This window comes from Microtus ochrogaster, chromosome 6, assembly GCF_000317375.1.
Source record: "Microtus ochrogaster isolate Prairie Vole_2 chromosome 6, MicOch1.0, whole genome shotgun sequence".
Classification (NCBI taxonomy): Eukaryota; Metazoa; Chordata; class Mammalia; order Rodentia; family Cricetidae; genus Microtus; species Microtus ochrogaster.
The window spans coordinates 44,672,475-44,688,800 of record NC_022013.1 but is presented as its reverse complement, the minus strand read 5'-3'; the positions used below and the strand labels follow the sequence as shown (position 1 = coordinate 44,688,800).

The window sequence follows — 16,326 nt, the reverse complement described above, 5'->3', positions numbered from 1 at the left end:
AATACTCTTTTGGCCTCTGTGCCCAGCTTCAGCTGTTGCTCATCTGTGACATGTGGCTCATTCCAAAAACCAGTGTATCCTTAACAACAAAGTCTGTAGAGGACATCAGATTAATTCCATAGTGCTGGGACCACAATTAGGGCTTACAGCCGGGCATGATGGTACTTCCTTACCAGTATCTCAGTATCAGGAGGCAAAGGCAGGAGGATAGCTGCAGAAAAAAGAGGCTAGCCTGATCTAGCAAGTTCAGGACAGCCAGAGGTATATGAGGAGACGCTGTCTCAAAATAAAATATCTGAGTGGTAGTTAATAGTGGCAGAAAATAGAACCTCATCAGAAAGCACTCCAGCGCCAGGCTGTACTGCTCACTGGGGTTAGCCATCTCTGAGTGGAGCCCAGTTTCTGGCAGCCCTACCTTGTCAGGCGTTAATTATTTGTCTTACCTATCAACACTTCAGGTTTCCAGGGCATGAGGCTTCCAGCCAGCCAGCAGCGAAACCAAAGGAAGACCTAGACAAAGATTCAGGAGTCACTTCTTCATCACAGAGTTTAGTGAGGGGGGAACCACCTATTGTTGGCTTTAATATTTTTTAACTTATATTTTTTCAATTTTTACAATTGTTGAAATTTTAAATTACATTTTAATATTTGAGACATTCAAAAAATTAAAATTAAGGTCCAACAATCCTTGATAAATATCAGATTTTTCAGTGATGTTTGTATGTGGTCCTGGTCTCTCATGATGTTCTCCACTGCCTCACCCTGGTCCTGGTCATAACAAACCATATTATAACGGTACAGGCCGAATGTTATAATTGCCCTCCGGAAGTCAGTGTGCTTGAGAGCAGACTATGTGGCCTCAGAAATCTGAGTATCAGCGGCCAAGTTTCTGCTAGAAATGGATCAAGACAATAACTTTGTGCTAGACTTTGAAAGCATCTGTGAGTGAAAGCTGTTTCCTTGAATGCTTCTTGTGAGGCACTCGGGCTGGTAGGCACCTATACAAAAATCGCCTCCTAATGTTCACAGTGACCTTATGAAGTCGGTGCTGCCGTTGACCCCCAAGAGAAGGCTGGAAGTCACAGAGTGAAGCAGTGTGTTTGAGGCTATCCAGCTAACACGTGACCAAATAGGCTGCTACTGAGCTTACGCCTGCGAGGTTTGAAAAGTCACTCTTTCCGAGGGCCATTTTAACCCAACGCTTCGATAGAAATCCACATCAGCTTAAAATGTTCTTTGGGAACCCAAGGTGGTTTCCTGAGTTTAAATGGAATCCCACTGCTAAGAGCTACCCCTATGTCTCTTCAAGACTCGTGCGCACAATTCTGGGATCTCCCTGTGGGGGCCATGTCTTCCACCCACCTTGGTATTTGTTATCTTTTAGATTGAGAGGCAGAGGTAAAGCAGTGAGAGATGAAGAATTATAATGGTTGGTAGTGGTGGTGGCTAGGGCAAAGGCAGTGATAAAGGTCATATCAGCTTCTCTGTATAGTAAGTACAGGCATGAGGCCTTCACCAGCTTTCCTTTGTTTGCTCATTGAAAGACTCCTATAAAAGGCAAATGAATCCCCATTTACAACGGTAAACTCATTCTCTAAGGGCAAAAGTCACAAGCTCTGATGTGTATGAGGACCAACACTCTTAAATACCACCTACTAGAAAGCAAGGAAGCTTGGTAGTACCATCACCAATACCTGCAGCCCAGCATTTGGGAGGCTGAAGTGGGAAGATCCCTTGTGCATGAGATTTTAAGATTAAACAGAACCACGCTGAGTGGTGATGATGCAAAAGACGGTTGGGGGAGAGAAAGGGCCAAGCTAGGTGGTACAGGCATGTGGTCCTGGTTTCTCAGAGACCAGATGCAAGATGACAAGTTCAGAGCCTGCCTGAGCTATGGACTGAGTTGAAGATCAGCCTGGTCACTTTAGTGAGACCCTATCTCAAAATAAAAACAGTCCAAACCAAAAAGGTTGAGGATGTAGCTTTGGTGGCCAAAGGAAAGAAGAAGAAGGGAGAGAAGGCAAGCGGTGTTCCCTGGCTTTCTAGCTACTTTCGAGACACAACCTTAGGTTCAGCAGCAGTTCTTCAGCCCTCCAGGGGCTCTGAAGCCCTAGGCCAGTGAGATGAGCCTTCTTTATGTTCCAGCATTCCCAGGATGACCGCCAGGGCTGCATGTTAAGAGATCCCAGTCCACTGGCAGTTTCACTTCCGTGGTGTTTTCTTATAAAGTTGCCTTGTTGGGAAGTTTCAGATCAGTAGCCCTAAATTAACGGCGAGCAAATCACGACGATTGTCAAACTATCCAAAGAGTGTTGTCAACTCCTGCTTTTCCTTTCTCGGAGCGAAAGCGCACGTTACCAAACATTGCATGCTCAGGTGTTGAAATAGCTCCAGAAAAGACCTGTCTGAGAAAGACAGCACAAAAATGGGGAGAACTTCAGCTGTTTTAGGAATTCCCTCTTTCGAAGAATCATAACAAATCTGCCGCCTTAGCGTTGACATCAAACACAGCGAACGTGACTCCCCGAAGAGCTGCCATGCGTTCTGGTTAGGCGGTGGAAAATGGAGACAGTCATGGTTTGCGGTTCTGGCTGGGTTCTGTGGGGAGAAGCCTTCCTCTGGGGCCTGCTTCTAGTAACCCATAAGCTACCCCCAGTTAGAGAGTTGGGGAGAGGGGTCACAGATTGGCTCTGCTGACCATCACATGCCTGTACCCAGAATACTTCCTGTGTGTTCTTGAATAAGTCGCTAACCCTCTCTGGGCCTTTGTTTCCTCCTTTCCGATGGATACTGTGAAGATGGCTGTCACCTCTAACACTGTAAAGTTCTAGAAGGCAATGCCTACTTCTTTCTCCAACATCTAAATGCCTTTCGACGCCCTTGCTGGAAATGCGAGTTAGCACTGGCTGCATGGCATCTTAAAGCGCCTCTGATTCCCTCTGCTGAGCATAAGGTTTGGAAAGGACTCGCTTTCTCCCTTTTGCCTCTTTGAGTGTGTAGCCAATGGGGCACCATCCATGTTTTACACTTCTCCTGCTAGATGTGCGATTCAGGAGAGGCTCGGATGTTCCAGGACGTTCTTGCTCCTGGGGTGGCAGTGTGCTCAGTTGCCTTGCTCTCTCTCTCTCTCTTTCTCTCCTATGTGTACTTCCCCCGCCCTCCCTGGCCTTCTCCGGCAGTGCAAGGCTGTCAACAGCAGCGTACCTTTTAATTTGTATTTTTAATTTTTATTTATTTATTGTGCTATTTAAAAGCCATTTTCAAGAGTGAGAACTGCCTATGTAAAATGGAAGGGGGGTGCTATATTTTTTTTTCCCCTGAAAGGTGGCGCGTCTCTCAGTAAAGAGAAAAAGGCATGTTGCACCAGGCTTGCTGGCAGTGAGAGAAGCCAGCACTGGTTTGCCTGTTGTCACAGCCAAAGCAAAATGCCACCTCTGCCTAGAAGCCAGAGTGCCACACTCCTCCTTTGTGTCCCAGGCGTGTATCCATCACAAGGTTATGAGCATGTATGTTTGGCCATGTAGTCACATGAACTTCTTGAAGGTCACCTTCCAACCCCCTGGGAGAGCAAACATAAGGAGAAATTATTCCAGGATAAAGTGGAGTGCATGCCAGATACAGCAAGTAAATTTCAATTGAAGGCCTAGGTAAACCCAGGAGAGCCCCTAATTGCCCAGGCATCATGAAGCTGCATGCTCACCTATGAGCCAAGGCTTCTCCTGTCCCCAGAGCCTCCTAATAAACCCAGATGTAGTAGCAGCAAATGCAGCAGAATCCCGAAACAGGAGGTGCCAAAAACACCCTCCACACACAGCCACCACTACCCCTCCCTAAAAAAAAGTTTCAGGAAAAAAAAAAACTGTTCTCACCCCTAGAGGGGAAAACCTGTCCGCGCCTGAAGCGGCTTGACCCCTACCGATCACACGCTCTCCCAGAGAGTGAACTGCCCATCTCAACAGGAAACCCCCACCCCCAGCCGCCTGCTCCCTGGGGAGGGACAGACGGTTCCCACAACTGACAGTTTCTCCTCCGTGATCTTTAAAAGAGCAGGAGCTGGCTGTGAGGCGGCTGGGCTGCCTCCCCTCATCGGGGTAGCTTGGTCCCTGTTGCGGCTAGGCTCCAAAGAGAGCCACACTTGGCTCCGATGGGGACTGAGCCTAGATAGGAACGATGCAAAGAGGGCTTCTGTACGCCATGGCTGCGACGGCGCTGTAGTTTCTCACAAGGTGAGACTTGGCAGTTCTACCTTGCAAGTAAAACCCCAAATTAATTTTTTTTTAAAGAAATTAAGTCAGAAACAAGGCTTCAGAAAAGCTGTGAGTGTTGGGCATAAACTGATTTTGGATGATCTGTAGGTGAGAAAGGGTGGAGTTACCATCAGAAACATGTTTTTATTTATGCTTTTCGAATCCCCACTGGTGTGCGATGTGTGTGTGTGCCTGTGTGCGCGGGCTAGTGTGAGTGTGCGCCTCCCCTCAGTTCCCTGACTCCTCTCTTTCCTTCGGTGCCCAGTTCATGTAGACGTCGGATAAATGAATCTATAGGTCCATCCACACCTTTTCATTTTATTTGTAAATTGTTTGGTGTACGCGGTGGAGCGTAATGAAACCTGGTGAAGTTTAAAAGATTAGATTTTTTTTTCCTCCTGACACTTCATAACACTGTTCATATGTCTCTGAGTGAGATTTATGAATATATGAGCCGTACTGCAAAATTATACTGCACCAGAGACTTCCTGCACCACAGGGGTGGCAGTCTCAAGTGACACAGCTTCGAGCATTTTTCACAGACAAGAAGCAAAATTTAACCCCCATAAGGGGAAGTATGATTTCAACAGCTTGAAATGAGCTCATTTGTAGAGAGGTTTTTTTTTTCCTTCTCATATTCCATAATTTTTTTGTGCTAGGATTAAAACAGATTGCACAGCTAATGCAGGGCACATAAACACTGCCCAGAACAGTTTGGCCCTTAAAGAGAAATCCTCGTTTGCTGTCCAGATTACGAATACCCCAGTCGGGCAAATGGTGGTAAATACCCACCCCTCAATTTCCCAGGCTTCCCACCTGGTTCTCAGAATTGTACATGCTGGGGCCCTTTCCGAAGGTAAGTGCCAGTCAGGGCACCCCTGTCTCTCTTCTGCCCCTCGAGACAATGGCATTGGGGAATGGAGCAAAGCCTTGAATCACTCCTGAGTAAAATGGACCAACTCAGACGAGAGCCAAGAGCACCAGAGACAGTCTTCAGGAGTGCACCATGGATGTGCTGTGTGTAGTCAGAAGGTCCCGGGTTCAGTCCCCAGCCCACATTGCCCTGGTCTAGACTGAACCAGCACTTCATTTGTGTGACTTGACGATCATGGTCTTCTGTGCCTTCCGATTCTGTTTGACCATCTTGTTTCCTCTGGAGCAGAGCAGGTGTGTGGAGGTGACCCGTTCCCTCCCTGAGCTGTCGCCCCTCCATGACATGTTGCCTGGAGAACTTTTGTCTCTCTTTCAGCAATGGTACAACAGCTCCATGAATGTCATCTGCACCTGGCTGACCGACCGGATGGACCTCCAGCTTCACATTTACCAGCTGAAAACACTCATTAGGATGGTGAAGGTAAAAGAGCGAAGCCGCCTTCTTTGCCAGCAGCCGGCCAAAAGACACTTCAATGGCGAGCTGCAGGTCTCCCCTGCACAGATAGTACCTGCTTATATACACAACAGACAGCATTGCATGCAGGGAAGGCCTATGGAGTTCCTGTGTGGCGCATGCTTAATTTTATACTGAGACATCAAAGGCAACTTAGTTTAAAAGAAGGGGGGAGTGGGCATCGATATCATTGTCTATATAGAAAAAAATATTGTGTATATTTGCCACACACCAAATGTCACCGAGACTCTGGCGCCCTGGCAGTGGCATGGCACCTTTAAAAGCTTGCTTTGGGCACCATTATGTGAATTGCATAAATTACCAATTTCTTTTAGGGTTTCATTAAATAAAATTTTGCCACAATTAATTTAGTGGAAATATTTACCCCCAGCTATTTCTAAATGTGTTCCGTGATCTTTATCGGAATGCAAATCAATATTGTTCTCATAGTTAATTGGAGTGGTTTCTCTGACAATGCGTGCACACAATCAAATGTACAGGATCACGAGGGTGAGACAACATGCCCTGGAAGTGGCTCTGTTCCCCTGTTCTTCTGTGTGTGCCATGGACTAATGATAATTATTTCAGCGTGAAATCGAAGCGGTTTACATGAAATAATAAGATCTCAGAAGGGGGTAAATACGGTTTTTGATCATTTCAGTTTCCATTCGGTGCTTCACCATAGAGGGTTTTTTTTAAAAAAAAAAAAAAAACATTTGTATGCAAAACTCCTATTCAATGCGCAAAAATCTCCATTAAAATATTTTAGTAATAAGCATAGCTGAATTTTCTTAGCAGTTTGCCAAAAAAATTCTCCCTGCCCTGCTTCTTGGTCTCCTTTGGATTCGCCCCATCCCCCTGAAGTTGCTCTTCTACCTCAGTACCGACTAAAGCCCAATTACAGTTCCATTGTGTGTAATTAAGGAGTTATTATCATCTGCATTGCATCTCACAAAGCCTCCACCCTGGAGAAGGTTGCAGCCAGGATGTAACTGCAGCTGTTGCAAAAGGAATATATGCACTTGAATGGTGTCCTCAGCATAATTTTCTCAATTTTTTGGAGTCAGTTCCTTAAGACAAGTTCACTAAGCGTTGCCAGATCCTCTGAGTTTCTTTCCTTGGTGTAACTAGTTTTCTTTCTTTTTTTTTTTCTTTGTGTGTGTCTGTGTGTGTGTAGTATAGAGTATAAAAGATAATTTCTATTCGACCCTTACCTGATCATGTAGACATGAAAAGAAAATACCATAATTGCGGATTTTCCAATTATCGTCCCAAAACTGATATTTCCAAATCCTTGTCAAAAATCAGCAGTATCTTATTAAGATAATAATATGCCAGAGAGGAGGCTTAATTTTTGCCATCTGCCAAAAACAAACATATACACAGTCGTGAACTACAGAGGAACACAGAAATGTCACTGGATAGGAATCTCTTACTTTCTTCAGAATGTCTACTTAACAAGGAGACCGAGACAGAATCTCCCACCTCTCGTTCAGGGACACACCCAGAGTGTTCCTTCACAAATTTCCAAGGGTCCTCGACCTCTTTCCTGCCTCGAAAGACAGAGTCCCTTCATTCATCCATCCATTCCTTATCCAGAAAGCGTGTGTTTGTCCACCCATCGCTAGGTGAAGGTGAGCATCTTCATATTAGCAAGTGAAGGATTGAGATCTGAATAGCCGTCATCTCTACCATTAGGCAGTTAGCAGCTAAGTAGAATGCACGCTGCACTGGAATCTGAATGAAGAAGAGACTACTCGAGCATTTTAACCTCTACTTTTCCTGCCATCGTCTGGCAGCAATTATATTATTTTAAGTGACCACAGAACAGCTAACTGGAAAGTTCAGAAGGCATAGTAAGTCATTTGGCTATTTAATCTGTTCTGGACCTAACATCTAATCAGTCTCTTATCCATCCCAGCACATGAAAAGCTACCTAACTGTTCCTGTCTTCTCAGGAGAATTTCCCTAGCACCATAAGATGACTTTGGAACGATATCTAAACCAGGTGACTTACAAAGAGAGAGAAGGTGTGGCAAATAAATCAGCCACAAAGGGGCATGTGGTCATCCTGCCCATAACGTCACGTGACTGCCTCACTGATTAACTCTGTAGTCAGTACAACCTGTGACGGAAAATGTGTGTTGACCTTGGGATTACTGGTAGCATAACAGCACTAGACGTGCCATTAAAGACACAAATAACGTGGGAGTCATATTGGAATACATTACTACTCTCCCTCTTGGCCGTGTCTCAAGTGTTCTGCAGGAACAGGTAAAAAAACGAAGGAGAGAATTAGTAGCTGAAATGTTCTGCCATGTAATGAGAAAACTCATAGTTAGAAAGAAACCATGTACATATTTAAACTAGATAGCAGTCAGATGCTTCTGGTCATGTTCAGTTAACACCAAAGGAGTCCTGGGAAACAGTCCTTGGGATACCTAAGGAAATCCGAGAGAAATTGTATTAAGGAACAAAGGAGCTTGTAATACAGCAACACCAACCATTGTTCTTGAAAAGGAGCCAGATTTCTTCCCTGAGAACATAAAGTTGTGAACAAAATGGATACAGATCTTTCCCAGGGAGACAAGGCATGAGTCACACGCCTGCAACATATTGATGAGGCATTAGCGCTCCATCTTGCCCATCATTGTGGCTGCCCGTGATAGGTTTCATATACCAAGATGCATATGTCTGTCTTGTGAATGAGAGAGAGGGACGTGGCTCATGCAATTGTAACAGGCAAAAACTCCAAAAATCAGACTGCAACAGAAATCACAAAATGCCATAATCAATTGCCACCTTCGTTATGTATATGTTCAAGCCCCTTATACTGCCAATCACGTTGTTAGAAGAACCTAAGGAAAAGAACCAGACCAAAGGAGGGGGGAAACAGCTAGGAAACATTTCCCTTCATGGATCTGAATAAACACAAGCTTATGTTCTTTGCTTTGTCTCATCTAATATAGTTTATCCTGTCACAGTTTCTCGTTTTCTGTCATTCAGTTGAGTCTCGGTTCTCACTCCAAGTAAAAGCTGAACGGAATGACGTTTAACTTTTTCCAATTCATAAAGAGTGACACCTAACTAAAGTCATGACTCTTACCTTTGTGCCTGCTTTGCACCCTCTCGCTCCTCTCCTTGGTGATGAGATCTCCCTTACCACTTTATCTTTTCTCCCTGTAGAAAACCTATAGAGATTTCCGATTGCAAGGCGTCCTGGATTCTACCTTAAACAGCAAGACCTATGAGACCATCCGAAACCGCCTCACTGTGGAGGAAGCTACAGCGTCAGTGAGCGAGGGTGGGGGATTACAAGGCATCAGCATGAAGGACAGTGATGAGGAAGATGAAGAAGACGACTAGACCATTCTCCGGTTCGAAGAGTCCCCTGGGGTGGAGTCCTGTAATCAATGCATGTCCTTAGTCTGTTAGTTAACTCCATTAGGGAATTTTCTGTCAACTACCATCCCCATGAGATGTTTACCAAGACACTTACCATTTTAGCTACGTGGTACCAAGATTAACAAATAACCACCTTCAGATCCATGGTTTCCTGGTTTCCGTGTCTATATGTTTACAAGCAATATGGAACACCATTCTTAAACCCTGTTCATGGAGAGGATACATAGTTCAGCTGCTAGGTGTGTCCCTGTTGTTAGCAGAACAAAAATGCTTCACCCTGTACTACGTATGCACTGATGGGAAGTGGCCATGGGAGCTATCATGCTGGGCATTTCCATGTCTGTTTCATGTATGTGGGTACCAGGTATTTAAATGGGTACATGAATAGATTAATTTAACAACCTAGAACTGCTTGATTTGGGTTTCAGATTTGTTCTTGTTCTATGGGATGGGAAAAAAATGGCATGGTTCCAACAGCCAACTTAAGCTTTTCTCGTCCCCTAAAACTGAAAGCAGTGGACCCCTTGTGTCCTGGTTAACCCAGCTTTGCATTTATTCATGTAGTTTCCCCCACCAAAAAAAAGTTACATACCAATGGATTAATTATTTTAACTGTCATGGCAAGGGGGCCATCTGATCGGGACTTAGCATCAAGCAAAGTTCAGACCAACTGTCTTCTGTCAAAGTTTATCCTAGTAAATGTTACATTTTGCTTTTCTGTTTCAATAACTGTATATGTAAAAAAAAACACAAAACAAAACAAAGCCTATTGAAATGACAACCCTAGACTATAAATGTATTTATAATAAGATATGGATATTTCCTCCAGTAGACTGTAACCATAACTTCAATTATTTTGTTCCACACTGTTTTTTATATCTGTCATGTACATTGCTCTTGGACCTGTAACTGAGCGACCCTGGGGTCCGCTGTAGACCTGTTTCTTTCTGTGGAAAATAGTGGATCCATCTTGCTTTTTGCCTTATATAAAAAGCCTACAGTTGTAAAAGTGTGGGAGACTGTGGCTTCTCAATAAATAATTATTCAAATGTCCTAAGAACGTGTGTTGGAGCCCACCTTCTTCTGTCTCCTCTGAAAGCCCCGCTGAAGCAGAAGAAGCCGGGAGAGACGGGAAAGGCAGGGCAGAGGTGACTCTCTAGAGCGTTCTTGACACTGTTGGTGTGGTCTGCTGAGAGGCTGCCCAGAATTCCACTAATTCACACTCCACTCACTCGGGATCTGATGTTGGGCAGATTATGCTTGCATCATAGGATAAATAAGGGTTTGCTGAGCGAGCGAGTGGTGTAAACGAGAGGAATGTTTCTCCTGTACGGAGGGAAGGCCAACAAACTGTTTTTAAGCACCACTTTAACAGCAGTGTTTGCATTCAAACAAAGTGTGTGCCAATTATATATGATTCTTATATATTTGTTAAAGCATTTTTTTTTCAAGATTCTCTAAGACATGGAGTACTCTTCTCGCTCCCCGCCTCCTGTCAACTATATAATCACCTGGGTTTGAAAGAAATTAAATGTGTCCCTTTGCTTGCTTCGTTTGTGTCTGTCACAAACTAGGCTGACCTCTCTATGGGGCTAAGACGTAGTGGGATTGCTTTCCTGAGAAGGCAGGGCAGAATGACTGCCAGTTGTTCTCAGCGAAGCAGCTCTCGGAGGGCACGCTCACTGTTTACCTCTTCAGGTCTGCAGGAGCAAGTCCTTCCTGCTCTTGGTGGGTGTGCAAGAACTCTATTGACCAACTCTTCCAAGCTCTGAGTCATCCATCCATTGCCTTACTTAAGGCTCTGAGCAAGGATGGGGAGAGCCCTGCGTGACCCTCACTATAGATGAAGACGTTAAGATCCAAAGGTATGGGAGCTGGATGTGGTAGATCACACACTTAATCCCAGCGACTGGGATTTAGAATTAGGAAGAACAGGAGTTCAAAGCCAGCCTAAACCACACACCGAGCTTAAGGCGAGTGTAGGCAGCATGAGACCCTGTCTCAACATTCCCCCATCTACCTATCCCCACAAAAGCACAAAGGATTAGCTAACTGACCCAAAGATACACAGGTCAATCGGAACAGAAAGGCCTATGATTTCAGACAATGTTTTTGTTATACTCAGTGTTGCAAAACTACAGCATCTATTTCATGCAAGAATTACAGACAATTTTCAAATGTGCCAAGTAAAGAGGAAGCATCCTAGCGTTTAAAACTTGGGTTGCGGGGGTTGTGTTCAGGATCCCTGGGGTGGGGACTGTGTGAGCAGGTTGTATAACCAAAGGCCATGAAGAGAGCCAAGCTAGAAAAGACTACACCTCCGCAGCCAAGGTCAAAAGAGAAGTAAGATTCCCTCCAAATAGAGCCCCTCACCACCTACCATGAGAACTCAGTTAAATAGTGTCCCCCAACGTAGCAATGTGGGAAAGGTGGGGGGGGGGACAGGAAATGACACACGAGAAAGATCAGAGAGAAAGCTTTAGCCAAGTTCAACCCTCAAGTCACCCCTGCCAGAAGTACAAAGCAAAGATCAGAGTTCCGGGACCTTGAGCTTTCTCTTTTTCCCTTAGAACAAACGTACAGAAGAGAAGAAATCCTAAAAGACAACTCTGTATTTTACCCCAGGGTGAACTCATTCACAACACACACACAAAATCAGGAATAGAAAGGCCCTAACCATCCCTGACAAGCCCCTGGCCCATGAACCTCTACTTCTCACTTGCCAAGGGCAACCACCATCCTCATTCCCAATGTGTAGAGACACTTTCCTATTCTTTATTATTATTATTGATTTTTGTTGAGCTCTACATTTTTCTCTGCTCCCCTCCCCTTCAACCCTCTCCCAAGGTCCCCATGCTTCCAATTTACTTAGGAGATCTTGTCTTTTTCTACTACCCATGTAGATTAGATCTATGTGTGTCTCTCTTAGGGTCCTCATTGTTGTCTAGGTTCTCTGGGATTGTGATTTGCGGGCTGGTTTTCTTTGCTTAGACTTTCCTATTCTGTCTACGTAATCACGCTCACAGGACACTTCCACTCATGTGTAGTCATTCTGTTGCTGAGATAGCTGTGGCTCATTTCATGGTGGCTATGCACCTACTGATCTATGAATATGCCACAACGGATGTATCCAGGTCACGATGTCATTTTCCATTTCGGGTGGTTACAAAGACTGCTGCTGTGACTAACTTTTACGTGTTCTCTGGTGCAGTTGTTGGACCACAGGGCAAAGATATGCTTATTTTTGGAAGATGCTGCCAATTTTTGTGACATTTCAACCTCACCAACTGTGTGTCAACATCCCTATCCTTCTCCTTGGCAAAGCTAAGTATTACCACTCTTTAAAGCTTTGACATTATGTTAAGTGAGCTAGTGGTTCATGATGGCAGTTCCGAGGTTACAAAAATGGAATTGATTTCCTGTATCACATGTATTGGTGATTTGGATAGCCTCTTTCGGACAGTGTAAGTTTGATCCTTCCCTTTTTGGGGAAGATGAAAATTCTAGAACTACTTGAAGGCTGTGGAGATAAAGGAGATGTCAAGGGGGTAAGGGAAAGCAGCCCTTCGCTTAGCAACCCATCCATGCATCGGGAGCTCGGGCTGGTCATGCTCATTGCCAAAATCACCTCGGCCTGCTACCCCATTTCCTCTAACCTCAGCGGGGGGAATCTTTTGAAAAGGCAAGAATCATCTGGGCCCTCCCCTAATTAAAGGCACCCAGTTCTCCCAACCTTTCTCTTAGAATGAATCTCAGACTCCTTAATGCAGCGTGCAAGACCATGTCCGGTGACTCTTGCCTACCTCTCCAGCTGCTCGTGTTAGCCCTGCTGCTCTCTGAGATGTTCTGCACTTGCCACCTCTTGCTTCTACTCTCCACCGGGTTCTTCTCACCTGCGCTCCCACCCAGTGCTGTTTCTTCCCATCTCTCAACTCTCAGCTAAACTGGACTTTTCCAAGGAAGTCGGCAAAGTCACCTACATTGTGGATCCTCGCCCTCGGCTGCTCTCTCCTGGCGCGTCACAGCTGCTCCCGACTAGGTTCTTTACACACACACCCATATATTTCTTAGCATTCTTCTCCACTTTAGGGAGATCTGCTTGCACCAGACTCCCCGCTCTAGCCCCAGTGTCCTCCTACGCAGAGACTACTGAACAAAGCAGGAAAGGGTACAGATGGAGAGGTCTTGGTTGCTCTTGGAATCCTTGGGTGGTATGAATCTTTGAAAGCCTCTCTTGAGTGAATGGGACAAGACTCAGAGGATGGAGAAGGAAAGTGAGGCTCACAGAATAGCTTACCTTGAAGAGTCCTTCGAGAGAACCAGATAGGGCACAGCACAGTGGAGGGAGGTAGTGTAATAAGCCACTAGGCTGGGCTTCTACAGAGATCAGAAGTCCCCTGGGCTCCCAGAGCACATATTTAAGCAAATACCTGTTTACTTAAAGCATTAAGAAATAGGCTCTCAGCCCTAACTGGGACAGCATCACCTCCTCCACAAGGCTCAAGGGACAAAAGCAGGAACAAAAGGATTGCAAACGCCAGAGGTTGACTGCTGTGAAGTGTTGTCTTCTGAACGTGGCAGGGCTATTGCCCTCGTGAACTTAGAACACCTAAAACTGCAAGTTTAAGACTTATGCAAGATCAGACCAGTCAACACTTCACTGCGAACTGGGAAGGCCCCGCCCTTGATTGAGAAGCTCATGGCAGTCTATAACTGCTTAAGGGGGAAAGTCCATTTTCTTCAGTGGTTTGGTCCATGGTAGGTCTCCCATGCTCCAGTAGATGGCCCTACATCCATGTACATATATAAGGCATTAAGTGAACTCCATGGGTTATAAAGGAAGATGATAAAGAGGAGGAAGAGGGAGGAGGAGATGAGGAGGGGGCTAAGAACAGGATAAGAAAGAAAACATTGAATATAGGTTGGCAATATGTTCCAGGGGAGAGTTAGAGGGGAAGACTGGAAGACGGATATGGTCTAAACACATTATGTTCATGTATGAAATTCTGAAAATGCATCATTTTAAAAATAAGCTCCATGTTTTAGGGGCTCCTGCATCATGGAAAGATTTACCCAGGGTCTTGGGAGAGGTTGTGTCAGGACAGCGTGATTAAAGTATGAGGGGAAGATGTTTCGCACCCTATAGTTTGGATTTATTGGTCTACTCAGCCAACAGGTAACTAGTGTTTTGCTTTTATTTTTTCACATTGATATTTATGAAGTAGAGGACTGTGGAGATAAACCAATCTGTAAAGTTCTTGTCTTGTATTACAAGGATCTGAAGTCCATTCCCAGCACCCATATTAGGAGGGAAAGGTCAGGTAAGAGCTGGAGCTAGGTCAATCCCTGAAGTTCACTTGTAGCCGTCTTAGTTAGGGTTTCTATTGCTGCTATGAAACACCATGACCAGAGAGTAAGTTGGGGAGGAAAGGGTTTATTTGGCTTACACTTCAACATTGCTTTTCATCACTGAAGAGTCAGGACAGGAACTCAAATAGGGCAAGATCCTAGAGGCAGGAGCTGATGCAGGAGCCATAGAGGGGGTGCTACTTACTAGCTTGCTTCTTGGGGTTTGCTCAGCCCAGTTTTCTTATAGAACCCAGGACCAGCAGCCTAGGGATGGTATCACCCACCGTGGACTGGGACCTTCCCCATTGATGGCTAAATGAGAAAATGCCTTACAGCTGGATCTCATGGAGGCATTTCCTCAGCTGAGGCTCCTTCCTCTCTGATGACTCTAGCTTGGGTCAAGTTGACACACAAAACCGCCAAGCACACCAGCCAACTTAGCCTACTTCATGAGTTGAAAGCCAGTGAGACCCTACATCAGAGAACAAGGCAGAGACTGGGGAGATTGTGCTTACAGCACTTGCCGCACAAGAATGCACACTAAATGTCTCATCCCCGTGATCAACTTAAATGTCAGGTGGGGAGTTCGGTGTTTTCAACATGGACAGGGGACCTGAAGAGCAAGCTGGTTAGACAGACTAGTGGTACTGATGAGTTTCAGGGTCAACTGAAGACCTTGCCTCAACGAATAATATGGAGAGTGGTTCAGGAAGACTCCCAACATCAGTTGTGGTCCTAAATACACCACACACTCACACACACACATACATGTAAACCCACACATGTGAACATACATGCCGTACATATACACACTTGAGACTCCCCCAAAAAACACAATAACAAAAATATAATATTATAACAAAAATAAAAACCAGGTGGATGACACTGGAGAATACAACACTTGAAGCTGTCCTCTGGCCTACACGTGTGTGCACACAGAGAGAAGGGAGGAGAGAGAAGAAGAGAGATCAACTAGAACAGAATTACACGAAGCAAAAAAAAAATCAATCTTATCCCCACCAGCCTCTTTCCCTAAAGTAGCCATTGCTAACAGATGGTCAAATATTCTCCCAGATATGTCTACATTATAAACAAGTATATTAGATATATATTTGACACATATGACACGGATTTATATAAATGTTAATCATCCTAAATCTAGTTTGTAAAACACATTTTCCACTTGTCTTTATAGATGTGTCTGTATGTCTGCCTATATAGACTGTCCATATAACTTTGCTAAAGGGTGTGCTGCATTTAAGGAGATTTTTCTGGTCAAAGAAGAGACAGGAGCCAAGTAAGGCAAAATGAAAATTTAGGATAAGATTATGATGGATCAAAACAAAGTGGAGGAAATGAGCCATCTGTGGGAGTGACCCAAGAAACTGTTTGAAAATGTGTGACTGAAGAATTTGTGAAATACCCCAGAGCCAATCACAGTCTAACTGCAGGATTGCAGTTGTCTGTTTATGTGTCTGTCTCCGCTAGACTGCCAACTACTTGAGGTCAGGGACTGTGTATGCTGGGCGGGTGCATAGGATACAGTAGGCAATTGATACATGTTGGCTGAATTGAATGAGTGAACATCAGACCTAAGTATGATCATGACCATGAAAGCACAAATGTATTGTAATTTTATCTGGTATGTGATATGTATATATGTATGATATGTGTTCATGTTGGTGAAGGCACGTGTGTGTGGCCCACAGCAAGAGTGTGGAAGTCAGAGGACCATCTCGGATGTGGCTTCTTACCTTCTACCTTGTTTGGGACAGGGCATCTTTGTTGTTTGTTCACCACTGCGTGTGACAGGGATTCTCCTGTCTCTGCATCCTATCTTGCTGTAGGAGCACTGGAATGGAGGTGTGAGCCTTGGGATTGAGGCAGAAATATTGGGATGGAGGTAGGAGCATTGGGATGGAGGTAGGAGCATTGGGG

General features: G+C 44.9%; 1 protein-coding gene across 1 annotated transcript in view; it reads left to right on the top strand.

The window, feature by feature from the left end:
• The window catches only part of Cadps (calcium dependent secretion activator), a 445,453-nt gene extending 435,360 nt beyond the window's left edge, over window positions 1-10,093 (top strand). The window contains 2 exon segments of the mRNA XM_026779941.1: window positions 5,497-5,601; window positions 8,821-10,093. Of these exon segments, the coding sequence (XP_026635742.1) occupies window positions 5,497-5,601; window positions 8,821-9,000 (285 nt within the window). The 3' untranslated portion in view covers window positions 9,001-10,093.
• The last annotated feature ends 6,233 nt before the right edge of the window (window positions 10,094-16,326 follow it).